A 24,516-nucleotide genomic window follows, 5' to 3' on the forward strand; every position below is an offset into this window, starting at 1 on the left:
GATATAAAGAACGTGTAAATCGACACTAAGAATGCCATATTCAACGAGCCGAGCTTCTCGTTCTGTCCAAAGATAGATTATGTCAGGTACGACCCCTGTGAGAAGCATAGACGCCTGTGCAGTAACACAGTCTGGGCTGCTAGTATGGATATCGTCTTTCAGGAGCAGAAAGAAAATAATTCACACAAATGCATGGTATCGACGAGCAACTGGTTTTCTAATACTTCCAGTGCGGTGTGCACCCTCAGAGTGCCAGAGATACAGACGTCGCTCTGTAGCGCTCACAAGGGGAAGAACTCAGACATGTCCAATGAACTGCGCTCGTTTTTGACAGGTCGGTTGTGCACAGTCTAAAATATGAGACTAGGCACAATACCTCTCCATTTTTGAGAAAACCATCCGTAAAGTCCATTACTCGCAGTGGACTAAATTGGACGAACTCGATGGACAATTGAAAATTGGGCATTTTTCAACACTATATACGGGTACGAAAACGCATATTTTAGAATGTTATATGTATTGAGCAAGCAGTAAAGGAAACAAAAGAAAAGTTCGGAGTAGGTATTAAAATCCATGGAGAAGAAATAAAAACTTTGAGGTTCCCCAATGACATTGTAATTCTGTCAGAGACAGCAAAAGACTGGGAAAAGCAGTTGAACGGAATGGACAGTATCTTAAGAGGAGGGTATAAGATGAACACCAACAAAAGCAAAACGAGGATAATGGAATGTAGTCAAATCAAGTCGGGTGATGCTGAGGGAATTATATTAGGAAATGAGACACTTAAAGTAGTAAAGGAGTTTTGCTCTTTGGGGAGCAAAATAACTGATGATGGTCGAAGTAGAGAAGATATAAAATGTAGACTGGCAATGGCAACGAAAGCGTTTCTGAAGAAGAGAAATTTGTTGACATCGAGTATTGGTTTAAGTGTCAGGAAGTCGTTTCTGAAAGTATTTGTATGGAGTGTAGCCATGTATGGAAGTGAAACATGGACGATAAATAGTTTAGACAAGAAGAGAATAGAAGCTTTCGAAATGTGGTGCTACAGAAGAATGCTGAAGATTAAATGGGTAGAACTAATGAGGAGGTATTGAATAGAATTGGGGAGAAGAGGAGTTTGTATCACAGCTTGACTAGTAGAAGGGATCGGTTGGTAGGACATGTTCTGAGGCTTCAAGGGATCACCAATTTAGTACTGGAGGGCAGCGTGGAGGGTAATAATCGTAGAGGGAGACCAAGAGATTAATACACTAAGCAGATTCAGAAGGATGTAGGCTGCAGTAGGTACTGGGAGATGAAGAAGCTTGCACAGGATAGAGTAGCATGGAGAGCTGCATCAAACCAGTCTCAGGACTGAAGACCACAACAACAACAACAACATATATATTACACTGTAGAAACAGCCGACATAGGGCTGCCAGCTTAGCTGACACTCTAGAACCTAGATCACGTTATACTGAAGAGCTTGTAATCATTAGATTTGTGGAGATGTGTTCTGTAGATGTGTGCACTCCTTTTCATTAAATATTTTAACTGTTTGTGGGAAGTCCCCCTTTTATAACCACACTTCACTTTTAGCACCATATTTTTTAAACTGTATGTGTGTTTATATAACCTCATTTCTACATCAGGCGACTGTTGTTGTTGCAGTGGCGGAGCCTTGCCCATAAGGAGAACGAATTATTAATCATGTTATATACTGTCGTTGGCGTTCTTCACTGCATCATCGTTACTAATACATACATAACGACTGTCTTACTGCTGTACTTCAACATCTTCACCATCTGAGAGGTCTAAGATGACTGGCTGAACAGTTTATAAATAGCTGTAAATATATAGGTTTCAGTATAATGAATAATGTTATCCTTGACACTAAATATAGTGTTCATTGTTATCTTAGGAGCGAGAATATGCTCGAGCGGTTAAGCGTCTTTTATAAAAAAATTATGCAATTCCATTGATGATCTTGACAGCTTGTGCTTGCTGTGAAGTATGGAGGGTAGCATGCTGATTCATGATTCACTGGAATACACGGCTGTGGGGAAGTGCTTCAATTACAATTAGAAGAAAGCAGTGTATGGTTGTCCTGCGACTGGTACAGAACAAGTTATGCTGGCCTAACGCTGGTGTTGCAGTGATGTATACGCTGCAGTTACCTACGAGAGAGAGAGAGAGAGAGAGAGAGAGAGAGAGAGAGAGAGAGAGTCTGTGTGTGTTTGTGTGTATGCTGTCATACGTCGATAAGTTTAAAAAATAAATTTTTTCATGACATATATTTATTTACAACTAGCAATTGCAGTAATGGCCAGTACATTCATATTCGCAGAAAAACTAGTCTGTCGCATCACCCACTATGAAGTACATCCTGTACACAAAGGCTGCAAGCTTTATTATGCAACGGCTTTGTAGTCATTACATCAGTACTGCATGTATCTGTTTGTTGCATAATGCACTCCAGGAAGATGTCTCCAGTTTCAGTATCTGCAGAGTAAGAAACCTTCATGTTGTCTCCTTGTATATACTCTTCTTCATCACTATCATTATTATTTTCCGGCAGATTTCTAACTGTTTCTTCATCACTTCATCCTCCTCTTTGAAGCTTATGGAACATATCAACTGATGGTTCCAAACTGACTTGGTCATCAATCTCGCTCAGTACTAGCTTCAGCCCTGCAACAGTGGATGACCAAATTCATCCCCAGCTTTTCATTCTGATGGAGTTCTCCACTTAAAACCAAGCTTCTAAAGTTTGGAGCACTTCACGTAAGTTGATTGCTTTCTACAGCTTCAACATGACCTCGGTGGAGTCCTTCGCACATTCGTTCGGCAAGGAGACAAAAAGTCCATGTCGATAGTGGCGTTTAATTGATTCCAAAATCCCCTAGTCTGAATCAGTGCCGTCACTTTGGTTGCAAGACTGAATTGTTGTATATCACCAATAAACATTGTCAGTTATAAGTACAGCTTTCAGCGGCAGTTTTTTTTTCTTCTTCAACTCCTTTCTCACAGCTAAAACAAATGTGTCGTGGAGCCACAGAGAGGATTTTTTCTGTGTCCATCCATAATTTCTTCCAAGCGCAGTATTGCACTGGTAACGTATTTATGTCACTGTGCTGAAAACAACGTGGATGTTGGAGTTTAACAATCACTTTGAGTGGCAGTTTATGATTGCTACTTGTGGTAGAACACGCCATTAATGTTACCACATTGTTTATACCCAAGAGCTTCCTTATCGTTCTTGACAGATAATGTTTTTGAAGGAAGCCTCTTTGAAAAGAGGCGTGTTTCATCAGCAATGTACAAAGTATCAGCATTTAAATCTTCTTTCTCTATTATCTTCCGTATCTTCTTTGCAAAATTTTCTGCATATTTTTTGTTAGCTGAGCGACTTTCCCTAGCGACTGTCAGCTCCAACACACGACATTGGCTTTTCAGTTTGACAGCCAAACTTCGCTTGCTGCAAACTAGTTATTGCCGGCAGGTTGTTTGTTAAATACAACTGCTTTTTTCTTTATTATCGCTCTGATTACTGGAACACCTCTACTGCAGTCTTGTATAAGCCATCTATAAAAAGCTAAGTTCTTAATTCTCATTATTTCATATAACTTCCTGTTTTCTGAAGTCGTTCTCCATTTGCTTCCCGTACTGTAGAATAACAATTTTTGTTTTTGATGTCACAAATAGTTGTTCATCAAACACTGTACTCAATAACAATGGATTTGTACAAAGAACTTCGGTTCAGTTTATCTAAAACAGTGAATTTCTGCTTGAGGTCTAGAATACTGTTTTTCCCTTTAAAAGCAATGATATTTACCTGTAAAGAAAGCCACAATTTGAAACATGTATCATTGCTTAAAACTGCAATCAACTAACATTATTACTGGGCTGGATAATTCATTGCTGTGCATATCATCTCTGCTTTAGTGACTAGACGCTACATTTATTAGAGGCCAGACTACTGAGGGCAGGGTTAGTGACAGTTCACTGTAGTAGTTCTGCTAGTGTTGTAATGATAACAAAAAAAGCTCTGGCACACACACATAATACTACTACTAACAATAATAGTAATAATAATAATAATAATAGTAATAGTAATAAAAGACACAAATACAGACATTAGACCATTCTTTCATCGACCCCCACATAACCCACATGTCGAAACAACAATAACAACTATCAAAACAATCATACACAACAAAATGAAAGAAAATACAACTATGGAAGAGTTACAACTGCTGGTTTATATAGAAGCACTCACTACAATAAATATACACACTAGGCAATGATCAGAACAAACCAACACACAGAAGAAACCCCCAAACCAGCATGGCAACACAGGCTACAGATCAGAATAGAAAAACTGAGAAAAGACATAGGACAGCTAACACAATTTATAAGAAATGAAATATCAGACAAAAAACGAAAAAGGTTAGGTAAAATCTCACAACAAGAAGCGATAGAGCAATTAGATGAAAAGAAGCAGACATTACAAGCATTGGCCAAACGACTTAGAAGATACAAAAAAAGTGAAAATAGAAGGAAACAAAACCAAACATTCAACACAAACCAAAAGAAATTTTATCAGACAATAGATAACACACACATTAAAATAGACAATCCACGAAACATAACAGACATGAAACACTTCTGGAACAACATATGGTCAAACCCGGTACAGCATAACAGGCATGCACGGTGGATACAAGCAGAAACAGACATATACAAGATACCACAAATGCCTGATGTGATAATTTTGCAACATGAAGTCACCCATGCAATTAATTCTACGCACAGTTGGAAAGCCCCTGGAAAAGATAAAATAGTACATTTCTGGCTAAAGAAGTTCACCTCAACACATTCACATCTAACTAAATTATTTAACAGTTAAATTGCAGACCCATACACAGTCCCTGATACACAAGGAATAACTTATCTGAAACCTAAGGATCAAGCAGACACAGCAAACCCAGCAAAATATCGCCCCATAACATGACTACCAACAATAAACAAAATATTAACTTCAGTCATTACACAGAAATTAATGACACATACAACACAGATCAAAATTTTTAATGAAGAACAAAAAGGCTGCTGCAAAGGAGCACGAGAATGTAAAGAGCAACTGATAATAGATGCAGAGGTGACATATCAAGTTAAAACTAAACAAAGGTCGCTACACTATGCATACATTGATTACCAAAAAGCTTTTGATAGTGTACCGCACTCATGGTTACTACAGATATTGGAAATATACAAAGTGAATCCTAAATTGATACAGTTCCTAAACATAGTAATGAAAAATTGGAAAACCACACTTAATATCCAAACAAATTCATATAATATCGCAGCCAATACAGATTATGTGTGGAATATACCAAGGAGTCTCATTAAGTCCTTTCTGGTTCTGCCTTGCTCTGAACCGACTATCCAAGATGCTAAGTAATACAAATTATGGATATAATAGTACTGGAACATACCAACACAAAATTACACATTTGCTATACATGGATGATCTAAAACTACTGGCAGCAACAAATCAACAACTCAACCAATTACTAAAGATAACAGAAGTATTCAGCAATGATATAAATATGGCTTTCAGAACAGACAAATGTAAGAAAAACAGCATAGTCAAGGGAAAACACACTAAACAAGAAGATCACTTATTGGATAACCACAGAGACTGCATAGAAGCTATGGAAAAAAGCCTATAAATATCTAGGATACAGGAAAAAATAGGAATAGATAATATAAATATTAGAGAAGAACTAAAAGAAAAATAAAGACAAAGACTAACAAAAATACTGAAAACAGAATTGACAGCAAGAAACAAGACAAAAGCTATAAATACTTATGCTATACCAATATTGACCTATTCATTTGGAGAAGTGAAATGGAGTAACACAGAATTAGAAGCTCTCAATACACTTACACAATCACAATGCCACAAATATAGAATACATCACATACATTCAGCAACAGAAAGATTCAAATTAAGCAGAAAGGAAGGAGGATGGGGATTTATCTACATAAAAAACCTACATTATGGACAGGTAGACAATTTAAGAAAATTCTTTCTAGAACGAGCAGAAACTAGCAAAATACACAAAGCAATCACTCATATAAATACATCAGCTACACCACTGCAATTTCATAACCACTTCTACAACCCTTTAGATCACATAACATCAACAGATACAAAGACAGTAAATAGGAAAAAGAAAACACTACATGGCAAGCACCCGTATCATCTAACACAGCCACACATCGATCAAGACGCATCCAACACATGGCTAAGAAAAGGCAATATATACAGTGAGACAGAAGGATTCATGATTTCAATACAGGATCAAACAATAAACACCAGATATTACAGCAAGCACATTATTAAAGATCCCAATACCACAACACATAAATGCAGACTTTGCAAACAACAAATAGAAACAGTAGATCACATCACAAGCGGATGTACAATACTAGCAAATACAGAATACACCAGAAGACATGACAATGTAGCAAAAATAAAACATCAACAACTTGCCATACAACATAAACTAATAAAACAACACATTCCCACATACAAGTATGCACCACAAATTGTACTGGAGAATGATGAATACAAATTATATTGGAACAGGACCATTATAACAGATAAAACAACACCACATAACAAAACTGACATCATACTCACCAATAAAAAGAAGAAATTAACACAACTAATCGAAATATCCATATCCAATACAACAAATATACAGAAGAAAACAGGAGAAAAAATTGAAAAATACATCCAACTGGCTGAGGAAGTCAAGGACATGTGGCATCAGGATAAAGTTGACATTATACCAATTATACTATCAACTACAGGAGGCTTTCCGCACAATATCCACCAGTACATCAACGCAATACAGCTACATCCAAATGTATGTATACAACTACAGAAATCTGTAATTATTGATACATGTTCAATTACCCAAAAGTTCCTAAATGCAATGTAACATATACTGTACAGTTAAAAGGTCCATGTCACTTTCCATTTTTAACCATAAATAACGTCTGAGAAAGGAAAGAAATAATAATAATAATAATAATAGTAATAATAATAATAATAATATTTAGAGGTGAACGAAATACTTACTGATACGTATTTCCAGTACAATTCACAACCACTTCTTGCATGCTGGCTATACATTTTAAAAAGAGTATACAATTCAAGGAAACAGTAATTACCTGAGCATTAGGCCGCCCTCGAACACTCAGGTAGCTGGACGAGCTGCACATTAATCTCTACTATCCTATGTCAGAAGAATAGAGCAATAGGAGTAATCAACCATTAAGAGCACTTTTCATTGTGTCCGCACACTTAAGACCCTGAAGTGTAGGAAATTCAGCCAGTCTCTGGGGAACTAAACAATCGGCATCTTCAGGAGTCACAAATCATGGGTATCAAGGCAGGAACCAGCGCAGTCATGTGCGATGTTCCTTCAGTATTTGTAGATACACATGGTAGTGAGCGCAGCCAGTCATCACCCAGCAGCAGCAGTGCCCTATCACAAACTCTGGGTGTAGTTCATTATGGACAAAATGGTTCAAATGGCTCTGAGCACTATGGGACTCAACTGCTGTGGTCATCAGTCACCTAGAACTCAGAACTACTTAAACCTAACTAACCTAAGGACATCACACACATCCATGCCCGAGGCAGGATTCGAACCTGCGACCGTAGCAGTCCGTTATGGACAACATACAATGCAAACCAAAGCTGTGAGGTCAGCAGAAGAGGAATATTTCGACCTAAATTCTTTCCTCAAGTTACCAAATTTCAAGCGTTCAGGGATAATATGCCAACCTCCACCCTAAGGTATGGGTGGAGTAGTTTGGCTATACCATCCCAGGATCAAGATCCATTCCCCAACAGCTGGAATTTATTTGCTCCCATATTGATGGAGAAGTAGCAAATCAGACATTATATTCAGTTTAGGAAAAATTTCCATGTAATGTACTGGTTAACAGCGATGAGAATTGGTCACACAAGTGACACTGCCAATAGTTTTTCTGTTTTGATTAGTTCTGTAACTCATGTCGAACAAATTTTTCTTGCAGCAAATTGTAAAAACGCCTGTTCCATGAGCATCGATCCTACAATAAACACGTTTACCTCATGAGAAGTGGTCACTTACGTGACACGGATAATGGTTTCTAGATTTTGTTTGATTCTGTAAAGAATTTGTAACAATTATTTCTCCACATGTTACGCATGTTCACCTCTTGTGAATTGGTCACTCAAGTGTAGCTGGTAATAGTCATATTTTTGTTTAACTTTATAAAGAAGTTTTGCAATTATTAATCCACATGCAACACATGTTCACTGGTTGAGAATGGGTCACACAAATGATATTGATGATGGTTTATGTGTTTTGTTTCATTATGTAAAGAATTTTTAGAATTATTTCCCCATATGGCACACATGATGACTTCATGAGAATAGGTGACAGAAGTGACATGTTAATTTAGTTAGCCGTTCCTTGCTTAATTTAAGTAAAGCTCTTTTTATATTAGTTTGTTATACTAATTTTATCTTCAACTTTCAAGTAAACTATAAATCAATTAATTTTCTCATGTTGCCGTTATTATTCTCATAGTTTTTACCCTTTCGAATCTAAGTTGTACATTTGCTCCATAAATATACCTACACATCCATGCAGATGGAATAATGGTTGGAATGTATGTATTTCAAAACTGAAGTATTTCTGTTCTAACAGTTCAGCATAAGTGTAAATTGTAATCATTTATAGCATTGAGGATACAGCCACAATACGTAGTCTCTCTGTGTTCTTTATTTTTATTTGTTTTTACATTTTGTTTTCTTTTGCTCGCAATAAATGTCGACAAAAATGGTTTGGTAGAGATTCTACCTTGTTTCTCAGTGAATCCTCTACATTCAAAATTTTAAATCTAACTGGGGTGTGGGGGGAAGACGTGATGCGGTGACCTGTTCCTGGCATCCTTCACATATATTTTCCCCTCATTTCAATGCCACTTTTGTGTACCAAACGCTAATTATTAATTTTCATTTCGATTCAGATTGAATAACGGAACTTACTATTTCATTACGCCATTGGTTAGGATGGAGCACCTTTTCTTGTTGCGTATTCTTCTGCTTGCAAGCAGATTTACTATGTGGTCTTAGGAATTTCTTTTTGTTGTGTCAGGTTTTTGGAGTGGGGGATAGTGCATGTAACAGCTGCAAGTAAATTGTGATTATTTGAGCATTTTGCTGTCCCTGAACACCAGACACCAAGATAGCTGAATGAGCCCCATACTTATCCCTACCATCCTGGTCAGTAGAACTAGAAGTCAATGTCAGAGTGCAACTAGCATGGTGAATAGAGAAACGGGACACAAGTAATCAAAGCCCTGAGTAATCCACCCACTATGAGCGCTTTCAGTCATGTATGTGCTCATAAGATCCTGCCCACAGAAGCGTAATATTTTGTCATCAGGACGTTTTGAAAATCCAATACGAGATTTTTGGTTTCTACGTGCTCTCTGAACTCTCGATGCAGACTGGTGGATACATTTTAATTTGCTGGTGGGATCTGACGATGCGTGGAGGTCCCAGAATGGTGAAAATTTAGGTCCTTTTCCCTGTGATTGTCTGCAAGAATTGTATGGAGGTCTTTTCTGAGGTCTTTAACATGGCAGAAATTTGTTGGGGTCACAGCCTTGTTCAGAATTTTGGTGGAGCTCCAGCATGGTGTGTCTGACTACAGTGGGTGTTTTATGTCCATATGATTTAGAACTTCAGGTTTCACTTCATCCTCACTGGTCTCAGAATATTTGCAGCGTTGAAGTTCGGCAAGAACGGCGAAAACAAGATTCACGTTGCTCAGAAACTGCTCCACTTCGTATACCAGCTACGCCCAGCAGCCAGCGACACCACACCCATGGTAGGACGGCAAAAACAATGTAGGCCTTGGAATTTGGCAGATGTGGCAATGAAATACGTGTCTCGTCATATCTAGAACAGTTTTGACCTGTGTTTCAAATGTACTTGGCGCCTCATGCACTCACTCGCTTACTCGCAATGGTTCTTTGCTGATATCACGTGTATCTTAGTGCCCAGCACTCACTCATGTCTAAGAATCGCCATTAAGGTAAAATAACTAGAAATTTATTTCCTTGCTGATGAGTTTTCTATTTTCATTTTCCATTTAGTAATTCTATTGTGTACTCGCGTTTTTTTACGCTTTTCCTTTTATTACTGAGTTAAAATTATGTTCATGGTTTGATGATCGCAATCGCATGACCTTTTTAGGATCAGGCAGAACATCAATTGAGATTTTTTCTAGTATCATGCTGGTGGCGACCCTGTTAATCTATTATCTTTTATACAGAATCATTGTATCTTGTTAATCTCTCGATAGATTCATGTTCTTCACTTGCACTTCTCATAGACGCCTTGTTTTATTTGAATAAATCTTAAATTTATCGGTTGAGTGTCTTTAATTTCGTAGTAAATGGTTTCCATTTTCTGCCGTACTGCTAGCCTAGGCTCTTCCACCATAAAAACCAGGCGAGGCTCCGCTGACAACCTCAGGGACTTTATTATGTGTTTCCTTAATAAGCCACAGCTGAATCTTATTAAGTAGCCTAATCGTTTCTTGGGGGTAAGCTAGCATTTGTCGTTGATTTGAGGTGAGAATGTACAATGAAATTTATATTTGTTTACCGAAGGAGTATTGGTAGATCGGTGTGAACATCAGCCCTTGCATTCCTGTCATCTGGCCTGTTGCATTGCCATTAATTGTTCGAGAGCTGTATGCTGGCGTCAGCGATTCAGGGAAAGCTGGTGCTGGCATCATCATTTCCAGGAATGCTAATGCTGATGTCAGCAATATTTTGTCCAGAACCCCTACTGCCATGACTTATAAAACTCGAAACATTCAAACCTGTCAGTTGCCTTCATTGGAAATCGGGTTATTAAAATCATCCTGATGTCCGAGGGTATTTCATCGTTCGATAAGCCTTGCATATCAGATAGGCCAGTATTTTGTTGGTGTGTGTTTTCAAGAAACTCAATAAGTGTGAGCGAGTGTCACCTTTCCCTACAGGTGTCATGTTTACACTTAGATACCAAATGAGATGGTAACTTGGTTCGCACACTAGACTCGCATTCGGGTAGACGACGGTTCAAAGACCCATCTGCCCATCCAGATTTAGATTTTCCGTGATTTCCTTAAATCGCTACAGGCAAATGCCGGGATGGTTCCTTTGAAAAGGGCATGGCCGATTTTCTACCCCATCGTATTTCGTAATCCAAGCTTGTGTTCCTTCTGTAATAACACCTCTATTAAAGGGCTGTTAAACTCTAATTTTCGTTCCTTTCTCTTTTTAGGCTTACGTCTCTCATTGTTCTTAAACACTGCTTGCAGTGTCATATCCCATCTCCAGCTTTCAGCTATCTCTCCTTTGCTTACAAAACTTGTAACTGTTAATAATTCTTGACTGAGGATGTGCTAGATTGATACCTGGACCATCTAGGAATTTTGCAGTATTTAAGCTGGCTAAGTCGTTCGCTTACCTGACCAGCGATGATCCCAGTTTCGATTACCGTCGGTGCCAAAGCACGGCCCGTTTGGCCGACGCGTTTTGCGCCACATGCGATCCTGATAACATATAAAAGACAGCAAGATAAGATATATTACTACCTATGCAAACTAATATCAAGCCGGCCGGAGTGGCCGAGCGGTTCTAGGCGCTACAGTCTGGAGCCGCGCGACATCTACGGTCGCAGGTTCGAATCCTGCCTCGGGCATGGATGTATGTGATGTCCTTAGGTTAGTTAGGTTTAAGTAGTTCTAAGTTCTAGGGGACTGATGACCTTAGAAGGTGAGTCTCATAATGCTCAGAGCCATTTGAACCATTTTTGAAGTAATATCAGCCATTCATTTTCCCTAAAATTCGGTTACAAAAAGTTAGATTGCAGCTTGTCTGCTCAATCCTACAAATATAGGTTTATTTTTGTACTATTGAAACATTGGCTGTAGTTAGGAACAGAGTAACTATGCTGCTAGTGTTTGGAAAGTTCTTCAAAATTTTCAAGTAAGCCTTCGGGTAATAACTGGCTCCCATTTTCAAGCGTCTGGAAATTCAGATTTTCAATATTTGCGTGACGGTCTCCCATGAATCAAACAAATTTGGACCATTTGCACCGCCCTTCTTTGTCATATTTGGTAAGGATTCCACGCAAAATAGGAGCAATATGCTAAGAGGGACGCAAATGGTTCAAATGGCTCTGAGCACTATCGGACTTAACATCTGAGGTCATCAGTCCCTTAGACTTAGAACTACTTAAACCTAACTAATCCAAGGACATCACATACATCCATGCCCGAGGCAGGATTCGAACCTGCGACCGTAGCGGTCGCGCGGTCCGAGAATGAAGCGCCTAGATCCGCTCGGCCACAGCGGCCGGCAAGAGGGACTCAAAATGTTGCACAACAGAATAGTATATTGGTGCAGCCAGAAAAATTTGAAAGATCTTCCCTGGCAGCAGCAGAGTCAATAGCAAGGCAGAATTCCAGCGAGAGAGAATCGTCAACGGTGCAGCAGCAAACACAGTAGCTATTGCTACATCCTAAATGAGCTGAGCAAGTAAACAATACTTCAGAATGACATCACGGTGACAAGAGACATCGTAATAATGGTAAATACTTAAAGCATCTCAAGATAGAGCAGGTGGATGCCAAATTAAATGTACAGATCACTGACATGGCAAAAAGAACATTGAAGGGTGAAGTTGCGAAACCTGACGAAATAAGAAGAGCAGGGCGCGTGATGTCATTACTGCCTCACTGTAGCCGAGTGCTTCAGACCATCCTGCACAAATACTGTTTCTGCTTTGGTGGAGTTCTGTTCAGTTTATAAGCATCCTGCTAAGAGTCGTGGCCCATTTTGGTAGACCCTCTGCTCATCTCAGTGACCTTCAGTCCTCTATCGAGCAGCAAGTCTTATTTGGTGAACTTGGTCGCTGTGAGCTGCAACAGTCGACTACTGACTCCAGACCGATGGGGAGCTGTGATTGTTACCATCCAGCTGGCATTCTGAAAGCCTAACTAGCACGCTGGGAGCAGATTGTCATCCGTCATCGTGTGGGCGTGCCAATGCTGCCGCTTGCCTCCACTGTTGGGGCAGACTTTGATGGTGCCGGTCTCTCTCTCCTGATGGGAGGCCACAGCACTTATTTACATGGGTTCAAGTACTCTGGGCATAGCTGGTAGACGCCTTCCCTGTGTGCAGCTTATGACCAGCGTCATGGCCATATTACGCCACAAGCTGTTGGTCACCTTGAGCAGCGCAGACGGCCATGCATTCTATACCCGCGGGGCAGTGGCCTCGTAACGACATTGGTGCTGTGCACTGAGACTGCCACCACCTCTGTGGCTAAGGGCCGTACCGTAACCAGCACATACTGGACGGGCATTTACGTTTTACACTCTCCCCAGCGCTGGCTGCCCGAACATCGACACATCAACTCTTGTATATGTGGACAATAAATGTTTCATATTTTAGTACTGTGCTAATAACATCTTCACACGTTAAACAGGTAATTGTCCTCGGAGTTCTCATACACACGTCCCTTGGATGCTCAGCCGTCGACTTCCTGACCTCCATCTGACCGCGAACCATCTCCCATTGTAGCATCATACCACTGGGGCGCGACATTTCTAAGCAGTGTCCCAAGTAGGCGGACTGCAATTCATAGCATCCTACCAATGTGCTGAAGTCTGTCACCAGCATTACCTATGACTGAGCCTATGTGGTCATTCCATTTCACTTCCTTACAAATCGTTAAAAACGAGGATTTTGTCTGAGTCGATTGATTGCAGTTAGACCCATTGACATTTCGGTACTAGGGTTCTAATTTTCACAGTTCTGAAAATTAGAACAAGTTGTCAATGTTTGTAGCAATTAGAAATCTTATTAAAAATTGGTGACAGACTTCAGCACATTGGTAGGATGCTATGAATTGCAGCTTTTTACTGTTGGTACTTCATCGTAGATAACTACATCGTCTGCACAAAGTGTAGGGTTACTATACAACGAGTATCACAAGTGTCCCTAACTCCCAAACGATCGTCCCTACGCAAGCCAGGAATTACTTCTACTTGTGTTGATGATTCTCTATTAAAGATAATATGCTGCGTACTCGCTATCATGAAATACTCATTCCACTCACAAATTCTGTTTGAGACTCCGTATGATGATATTTGTAGTAATAAAAGTCGGTGACGTACCGAGTTAAATGATTTTCGGGTGTCGAGAAATGTTGCATTCCCCTTGTGGCATTTACCTAGTGCTTTCAGAATAACGTGTGAGAAAAGTGCAAGTTGAGTTTCCCATGATCGAATTCGGAATTTATGCTAATTGGCGTGAAGGAAATGTTGTTCTCAAACTAAAGAGTAAAACGTTGTCTTCACCGAAAAGTGGAAATGTTGAAAGAAAATCGACAACAAACTTTGGAATTCGGTGCAGTAGGATGCAAATTTTGAACTCGTAGTTATTCGTTATACGAAGACTACATCCAATACAAAAGCTGGCAAAAAGTGTGGTTTGGACGAATACGACATGTGATGATGGATCGCTTAGGAGAATAAGCTAATAACTCTTCAACTCTTCTTTTCTCAAGGATATCCAAAAGAGAGTAACCTTGGAAATACCCTGAACTTTGAGCTAGAGTTCTTTCCTTCGTACAAGACAAAATGAGAGATGGGACACTTACCTCGCAAAAAATAATCCAGTTAAGGGGCTTAGAGATTGCGAAAACCATAAATGAGCCGCAGATAGAATTCCATGGGAAGGTCGTTTAGTTTCAGACCTGCGAAATAGTCGCGAATAAAAACAGTGCTCCAGGAAGTATAAAATTTTTTTTTAAATTCCAGTGTGTATGATCTCAGCAATTTTCGGCAACTGGCAGACGATAATTATTGTGATCATAGAATGGAATTAAATTCTGTAACTTTTAGTGGTCTGGTTAATACGTAGAAATGGCCTCTGTATCCTACAAAGTTCTACAGTAACACAGAAACTGCCAGCAAGCTTTACCGAGAAACGTGTCAACTTACTGAGATTCGTAATCCAAATGCGACAGCGGCTCTACGCCAGGTCGGCAACGCCGACGAGGAGCTCGTCTTTCGGGACTTACCGAGCAACACGAGAGTAGGCTATAAAGGTGAGGGATACATCCCATTAGAAAAACGGACTAAAGTTCCACTGTTAAGCAGGTACTGAACAGAGGGGAAAGCTGTAGATTCTCAAGTGCAAAACATTTCCCAAGGAAAATTCCCCTGAGTAGTTAGCGATTCGTTGCCACGAAAGAAGCCGGATGACAACAGAATTAATTATGGACTATCTAGATACTGCTTCGACTCGTAGACCTGATGCGCTTCTCAATAAGAGAACTATGCTACTGTTGAATGCTTTTAAACTCTCACGCTGATGTAGAGAATAAAGGTGCTGCACTGAGGACAGACCCAGTCGCTACACCCTGAGGAATGACTTCAAAACAGTAGGTGCCTCATGTAGTAGCAAACAAGCCATTTAAATACCATCTCGGAAAATATTATTCCAACTGGGTTCTTGAAATGTATCATGCGCTCAGTCCACCTGGCAGGATTGAAATGCCATCAGTCAGCCTTATGTGTGAATAGATTCGCTCTTCACTGCACACAAAATCATCAGATTCTGTCAGCAATGGCTTCAAGAAGTGCTGCATGTTCAGTGCACAGGATGGTAGTGAAGAAAACGTATTTTGGGATGAGACTGACGAAAATGCACGTAATAAGATAAAAAAGTGATTAAGACCGACTATATTACGAACAGTTTTTGTGAACCGGTAATGTGAGATATTTTTTCTAGCCTGAATTTTACTCATTTTCCACCTTAAGAATGAAGGGTATGGCTTATATTCGTATTCAGCTTGTACTCAGGCCCATGCGACACATGCAGCAACAAATTGAGGACTCTCTAGGTAGTGCTCCGACGTCACCATCAGACCACCTTGTTTTGCTTCATTGGTTCACAGGTGCCGCGTAGGATGATGATGTGGAAGCAGCACAATATTTCAACTAGACAACTGCTCGTCATTTCCAGGTGCTGACTGACGTGTTGCTACAGTGGCTCACCAATATATACGCTGACTCGCTAGAAAAGCGCAGGCGAAAAGGGTGGATGCTATAACGTCATCGTAGACGAATCATAGAGCACTGTGACATCCAGTGCCCCTTGCCGGAGAAACGAGCCACGGTCTCCGCATTCGCTATGCGGGAAAAGCGCGGCCGTAAATAGCGGGCCAGCGAGTGCACGGGTGTCAAATAATATGTGTCTTCGTCCCACCACCGCGAATGGAAACTGTGCTGGGTTCTATTAAAGACAACCTAGGTCCAAGGAGACCAAGGATACATAAAATCCCGTGCCAGTGTGGGAAATCATACATTGGCCAGGCGTGTCGCACCGTTAAGGATAGATGTGCTGAACACAGCCGTCACACCAGACTGGGTCAGCCAGAAAGTCTGCTGTGGGTGAGCACTGTCTTGACACGAGACTCAGCATGAACTACGGAGAGACGAAGATCCTTTCGTCCGCTTCCACGTACTGCGACTCCTCATTAAAGAAGCTGTTGAAATTCGTATAATTTGCGACCTAATCAACAGAGACACGGGATTTCAACTCAGCAAAGCACGAGAACCAGCATTGGTGGTACTAAGGCATCGTCGGCCGCAGACGAACAAATCCGAGTCAACATGGATTGTCCGCACACTTAAACTGGGCGCCAGCATTCTGGCCGTGCGCTCGCTGGGCCGCTATTTGCGGCCGCGCTTTTCCCGCATCGCAAATGCGGAGACTGTGGCCAGTTTCTCCAGCAGGGGGCACGGGATATCGCCGTGCTCTACGATTTGTCTACGATGGCGTTATAGGCTCAACCCTTGCGACTGAGCTTTTCTAGCGAGTCAGCGTATATATCGGTGAGCCATTGCAGCAACAAGTGCTGTTCACTGCCTTTTCGATGTGTCAAGTGTGCTGGTTCGCATCCGTCAGAGGACTGTAAACTCCCAGCCTCAGAAAAACCCATGTGTGCCCACTGTTTGGGAACCTCTCACCATCCCCACCATCTGACTTCCGAGAAGGGTTGTCCTGTACATCAGAAGGCTATGAACTCTTCCCGACCTCCATGAAGGAAACCAAGGAGGAATTGGCAACCCCCGCCATCACGGGTCCACACCCATTTCCCCGTCTTATGGGGTAAGTCCGGCGACCAATCCACCACTGATGCTCAGGCGCCTGACATGTCTGCGACACAGGAGCCCCTCCAGATCCATCCCCTAGGACCACATTCGCTGCTGCAGCTCAGTCTCATCCGTCATCTGTGACGCATACCAACGCCCACCAAGCTGTAGTCTCCTCCCGCCCACCTGCTGAAGTGCCACAACCCTCCACTGCGGTACCTTCTCCACTAGCCATCACGCCCACCACTGCCCGCCACAGGGTCAAGCAGCCCCCTCTCCCCCCCCCCCAGGATGTTTCCCCAGTGGTGGAGACAGATGCTTCTTTTCGAGATGACATGCGAGAGACCCTCGAAGCCATCTCTCTGTCTCTGTTCACGCGGCACATCAGGGCTGTCTTTCACGAAACAGCTCAAAAGATCCGTTGGTCAGAGGACAGGCTCATTAAGGTCATCGCCCTTGTTGAAGGGTTCAGACACATTTTGTTAGGATGGTGAATCGCCCACCACACTACCATCAGATCCCTCTGGATCTAGTTGTATTTTTAATGCTAATGGCCTTAAAAGTATGAAGACTGAACTGAACGCTTTCCTCTACGACAGGGCTTAACAACTGGCCGGTTTTGAGCGCGAGTATTCGCGTCTGCTCAGGCATGTGCTCGCGAGCAGCTGCAAGGTCGCAGAGTAGGGAGGGAGGGGAGAGCGGGAAGGGAGGGGAGGGAGGGATGGAGGGGAGGGAGGGGAGGGAGGGGAGGAAGGGGAGGGAGGGCTGGAGGGGAGGGAGGGGAGGGAGTTGAAATGCGCGAGCACGTTTGAATAGAGCCGCAGTGTGCCTATTGAATTCGCGCCGACTGTGTAACGTTTAAAGTACTACGATCAGCTCTAAGAGTCACTTTGCTGGTTAAGAATCATGTCAAGTCGCCGTTGTGTAACCCCAACCATGCTTTCGCAGTTCTATCCCCACTGGGAGGAATTGTATCTGTTTACAGAAAAAGATGGTGTTGCAAAATGTTAAGTATGTCACAAAACGCTGAATTGTTTTAGAAAATTTAATTTGCAGCGACATTATATGTCGTACCACGCGAAAGACTACGGAAGTGGAAAATGTGATGGACCAGATCGTGCACAGGAAGTTATTAAACTTAAAAGGAAGCTATCCGAAGAAGATCTGGACGACAAAAAAAAATCAACTAAGGCAGCTCTCAGAGTGAGTTACAAAATTGCTGTGCTTTTAGCAAAATCCCTGCGCCCCTTCACTGATGGCGATTTAATAAAAGAATGTTTGGTAGTTGCAGCGGAACATTTGTGTCCTTCTGAAGTTGAACAGTTTCGGATTGTGCCATTATCTAACATGACCATTATGCGTCGCACACAGGACATGGCAGACGACGTCCAGAGCCAGCTTGCAAATATCTGTAAAGATTTTATGGCGTATTCTCTAGCTCTGGACGAAAGTGTTGATGTCACTGGAACAGCGCAGCTTGCCATATTTATTAGAAGTGTTAATAAAGATCTTCAGGTGAGGGAGGAGCTCCTCGATGTAGTAGCCATGAAGAACACTACAACCGGAGGTGATATTTTAAGTAGTGTTGAAGAAAGTGTTAAAAATATAGGACTGTCGTGGAATTCTTTAGTTTCAGTGTCTACAGACGGTGTACCAGCGATGACAGGGAAAAAATCAGGTTTAGTTGCGCTTTTGAAGGAGAAAATGCAAAAACTGACCGTGCCAAATGAAATAAGGGGCGTTCACTGTGTGATCCACCAGGAAAACTTATGTGCAAAGAGTATCACTCTAAAAAATGTGATGAGTGGTGTTGTTCGTACAACCAATTATATAGGGAAGCATGGACTACAACATAGGCAATTTAACAGCTTTCTTGAGGATGTAGAAAGCCAGTATGGTAGCCTGCCTTATTACAGCGAGGTCTGCTGGCTTAATCGTGGCGAATTATTAAATCGATTTTTTTAGATGAGATAAATATGTTCATGGAAATAAATAACATGTGTGTTCCTGAATTGAAAGAGCCTTCAAGGAAACGTGATCTCGCGTTCTTAGCAGATTTAACTAGCCATCTGAATGCTTTGAACATTTCACTACAAGGTAAAGATCTGCTAATTACTCATTTCATAGATCGAATACGAGCTTTTAAAATGAAATTGATACTTTGGGTGAGTCAGCTGGAAGCAGGAAATCTAGCTCATTTTCCTAACTTATCATCCATGCAAGATGTTCACAAGGACTGTGAACGTTATTCACATAGTTTAGTTGCCCTTAAGGGAGAATTTGATCAACGCTTTCAAGATCTGACAGCACTAGACAGTGATTTTGATCTGTTCTGCTCTCCATATTCAGCGAATATTGAAGAGATTCGTCCTGAGCTGCAACTAGAAATTATTGACCTGCAGTGTGACAGACAATACAGAGACAAATTTCAGAACAAGAAAAACATTTTGGAATTCTACAGACACTTCCCTCAGGATGGATTTCCTTGTTTGCACAAACTGGTGGCTAAAATAATATCAATGTCAGGTTGCACGTATGTTTGTGAACAACTGTTCTCTGCAATGAAATGTAACAAGACGCGCCTGAGAGACGCATTGTCTGATCGAAATTTAAACTGCACGCTGCGCCTACGATGCACAAGAACAACTATTCCGAACATAGACGCAATTGTAAAGGGCAAAAAGTACAAGATAACCGAGAAACCCACACTTCAGTGACACCTTTTATTGTGTAACAGTTCACAAATTAATACGAATGTAGAGGCATACACTAAGCTGATAAAATTATGTGGCACATGTACATTCTCCTTTATTTGTTTCATTTGTCGCAGTAATAATTCGTGAGTGATATCCCTGCAGGTGGCCGCAGATTTACATTGACTGGCGGCAGCTCTTTTGTGCCCCACGTGACTCTCCCCACTCTCCACTCTGGTCCGGTAGTGGGGGTAGCGTGCTCGCACTGCTCCGTGCTTGCACCTTGCTGCTCACAGCTTGCTCCGCGAGCACGTATGTTGTGAAGCTCTGCTCTATGACCACCATGTGGACATTTTACTTGTCTCAGGAACCCACCTGAAACCCACTGACGGTTTTCGTCTCCCCAAGGTGGGGGCAAAGCAGTTTTTCTGCCTGAGTTACTCATACATAATCAAGAGGTTCTCCAACCACTCGAACATATAGGGGTTACGCTAATCACTGTATCTATCGGCCTTGGTGCTACAGATTTTGCTGCAGCGTATTCGAGCCCTAACCTACCACTTCTTGAATCTGATCTCCGTAATTTGACATCATTTGACAAACTCATTGTTGGGGTAGATGTCAACGCCAAGCATTCGTCTTGGCACTTCGCGTTGCTAATCCCAAGGACAGACTCCTTGACCTAGAAGATCCTATGGCGCTGTCGGTCTATGGCCCCACTCCCACCCATATACCAGTCCACTCTGACCACAACCACATGCTCCTACAACTTACTGACGTCTCACTGTCTTTAGATGTCTATTCTCCCTTGACCATCATGGATAGGGTCAAATTTTCCAGGATTCTTAATAACACCACTCAGCAACATTTCGACCTAACAATGCCTGCCAATCTGGTTAGTGCTGTTGATTACCTCAGCACAAAAATCCAAGGCCTGTATTTTCATTGTCCCAAGGGCTTTAACCCACTTAATGATTTGCCTACCTCTTGGATGAACTCAAAATTCAGAAAAACCGCTACCGTAGGCAGTGGAAGTTGTTTCGTGATCCTCCAGATAAGCATTGCATGAAGCATCCCAGCATGAATTCTGCCACTGGCTCACCAATTGGAAAACAGAACAATGGAAGGACAAGATGTCCGCCTTCCTCCCCCAATATAAATAAATCCGAATGGGCTTTTGTCTGAGCCATGTGATGCTCTGCAGTGAAGACCAACCATCCCATCCACACAGTGGCTGACATAACTTATGATGCCCTCTATGATGTAGAAACTCTGGCCGATGCATTTGAGACCCAAAACCAGTTTCTCATCCAGGGCCTCATGCCTGATTAACTCCAAAATGAACATGATAGTCTGGCTGCCGTTTCCACTTTCAGACAAAGACCACCTCTGACGACCCTCATCTTACGTCCACAGCGGAAATCCAACGGATCCTCTGGTGGAAGAGTGGGCAGTCGTCTCCAGGTTTTGATGGTATCTTAAACGACCACCTCTGTCGACTCCCGCGCAAGCCGCTGGTCTTATTTACCAGCATCCTGCATTGCTGTCTCAAAACTGGCGTTTTTACCCCATAGTGGAAGCAGGCCAGAATGACTGCCATCCCCAAGCTCTCAAAGGATCCTATGGTTTCTACTAACAACAGCTCCATTATCCTTCTGAATACCATGGCCAAGGTTCTAGAATCTTTGATCCTTCACCGGATTTCCCAGCCTCTGGGGGCGGCTGGGACAATCTGTGCGGAACTATTTGTATTCGCTGCCCACTTGACAGCTAAACTCCAAGTCCTTAAGATCACAGAAGATATCAGCAAGGTTTTTAACTCCATCATGTCGACTCCAGCAGTTTTCCTGGACCTGCAAAACGCGTATGACAAGACCAGGCAAGATAATCTTGTGTACAAAATGCTGACAGAGACAACCATCCCCGACATCTATCTGAAGATCATGGATAATTTCCTTCACGATAGGACTTACCTGGTTACTCAGCAAGGTCAACGCTCTAGCTTACGTCACATGTAAATGGGTACCCCTTGGGGCTCTGTATTCTCTATCATCCTTTTTAACATATATGTTAACAATATGCCAGTTCTCCCAAACTGCCACCTGGCGCTATATGAAGGTGATACAGCGCTCTATACCACCGGTCGCAACACAGACCAACTCACTGCTCGCCTCCAGAGGCAGGTGGACGGATAGTGACTTGGTGTCGTTCCAACAAGATTGCTCTCAATGCCGCTAAAATTACGGTAGTCTACTTCACTAAACAGCGCCCCATCCTCCACCACAACATCACTATTGCGGGCGTCCAGGTCTCATGGTCCCCTGATACCAAATACCTGGATGTCCAGATGGATAAAAATTGCTCTTCCATCGCCATGCAGAATAGGTAACCCAAAAAGGACTCAAGCTGATAAAAGCGTTGTACCCAATGCTCGCCAGCAGGGAACTGAAATTCGACACCAAGCTCCAGCTGTACTGGATGGTTGTCCACCCTTCCCTCACATATGGTTCCATTGCGTGGGCTACGATTAGTGCCTCCTGGATACAGACCCTCCAGCGCCTGCGGAATAAGGTGCTTTGGTGGAGCCTGCATGCCCCTCACCCCCCCCCCCCCCCCCCTCCACGAGGAAACGGACATGACCACTCTCAAGACGTCCATGCATGAGAAGGCAAGGTGTCTCTATGACAAAGTTGAAGCCCTACATGCCATGGTTTCTGGCTTACAAAACATTGGCATAACGCCTCCCCGGCACTGACACCAACACCCTGTTCCTCTCACCATCCTTGAGGACTCTGATTCTGACCATGGCTAACGATAGAACTTTTATGGTCACTAATGAAGCGTTAGTGTTGGCTTGACCACTCGATGGGTAACGGCCATAGTCAACCACCACTGTTGATATGTAATGTAGTTCATAGTTTGTTAATATTTGCCTGAGATGGCGGTGTGGGACTTACAGCGTGCACTCCAGTGATGTCTTTCGAATAACATCATTGTCAAATGGAACAGTTTTACTAAGACAGTAAGACCGTGAGCCGCCGGTGAAACTGTATTTCAGCCTCCCACAAAAAAAAGCGAAGCATCAATAAGCACCAGGAGATGACAAGCAGTTGTCTGGTTGAAATATTGTGCAGCTTCCACAACGTTATCAGACGCGACACCCATAAACCAATGATCCAGTTACTACGTCGCCAAAGTCTCAAACAGCATATCTTGTTCTGTACTGGAACGTGTGATCCCGTGTTCCACAATCCAACCACACTTTTTGCAGATCTTGCTCCGATTTGTCCATTCAGTATACTCTTGGTCATCTCACTTGCTTTTTCTGCATCGCAGTACATTTTATTCTCTGGTCTCCTTCCCAAGACTGACAGTGGTCCAATAATAAGGCCTGAGTGGCCATAAGTTTACATGAGCGTCGAACAAGCGCTCTTCGCTGATGAACTATCTGAATCACAGCACTCTTCATTCTAAACTGAGGTGAGGTGAGGTTGTGAAGACCTTCTGTCCTCTGCTTGTGTTAACTTACCACTTTTACCCCGGTTAGCCCCGACATGCCGTAGTGTAAGAGGCTCCTCGCTTTTAATTGGTTTCAGCTTTCCTTTTCTGCTCTTGTGTGTTAAGAGGCGGAGAGGAGGGAGAGAGATACTCATTGACTTATGGTACTTTGCCTAATACAAGGTCTCTCTTTACCTTCTAGTGACGTAATGTATTCCCCAATAAGAGACCTCTCTCTTTCTCTCTCGCAGCTCACACTCTCTGCCTCACATAGATTTCTTTCGTATATCACTTCTTGCTCAACGTACTCGATTCAGTCTTGTGATCAAGCGTAGCGTTCATTGGGCCGTTTAACTGGCTACAGGCCCTGTGCTGGCCGGTGTGGTCGAGCGGTTCTCGGCGCTTCAGTCTGGAACCCCACTACCGCTACGGTCGCAGGTTCGAATCCTGCCTCGGGCATGGATGTGTGCGATGTCCTTGAGTTAGTTAGGTTTAAGTAGTTCTAAGTTCTAGGGGACTGGTGACCTCAGATGTTAAGTCCCATAGTGCTCAGAGCCATTTGAAGCATTTTGAACAGACCCTTTCATCTGATCGCAACTAATGCTTCCGTTTTCTGATATATAATTTTGTTGACCCTGCTGTTCCTCAGGCGTCTGTATGTCTCGTCCCTTTGTCCTTATGTGGTCCTTGTTAGTCTGAGTCATGCCTCATTAATTCTGTTTCATTTCTTATTCCTATATGTTGATGGTGGATAAAAATGATGTATGCTAAAAGCCAATAATAAATAAGAGTTACAAAATGGAGAGAGTATACGGTTTGACATCAAATATCTATAGCAAGAAATGAATATCTAGGAAAACAAAACTAAAGCAAAAATGGGGAGAAGACGAAGAAATACTCGAAAAATTGGGAACTGCAAAGAAATAAGAGGAACTAAAGTTGTTACGAGGCCCTAGTTGGTCGATACGAAGGTAAAAAAAATGCTCCTTTATTTTTAAAGGCCTTGCTTTATTGATTCTGCCTCCTCACTCATTCCTTTA

General features: G+C 42.2%; 1 protein-coding gene across 1 annotated transcript in view; it reads right to left on the reverse strand.

Annotated features, from left to right (window-relative positions):
* The window catches only part of LOC124788830 (zinc carboxypeptidase-like), a 110,021-nt gene that overhangs the window by 30,373 nt on the left and 55,132 nt on the right, over window positions 1–24,516 (reverse strand). The window contains exon 6 of the mRNA XM_047256111.1: window positions 11,582–11,666. Within this exon, the coding sequence (XP_047112067.1) occupies window positions 11,582–11,666 (85 nt within the window). The remainder of the gene's footprint in view (window positions 1–11,581; window positions 11,667–24,516) is intronic.

This window comes from Schistocerca piceifrons, chromosome 3, assembly GCF_021461385.2.
Source record: "Schistocerca piceifrons isolate TAMUIC-IGC-003096 chromosome 3, iqSchPice1.1, whole genome shotgun sequence".
Taxonomy (NCBI): domain Eukaryota; kingdom Metazoa; phylum Arthropoda; class Insecta; order Orthoptera; family Acrididae; genus Schistocerca; species Schistocerca piceifrons.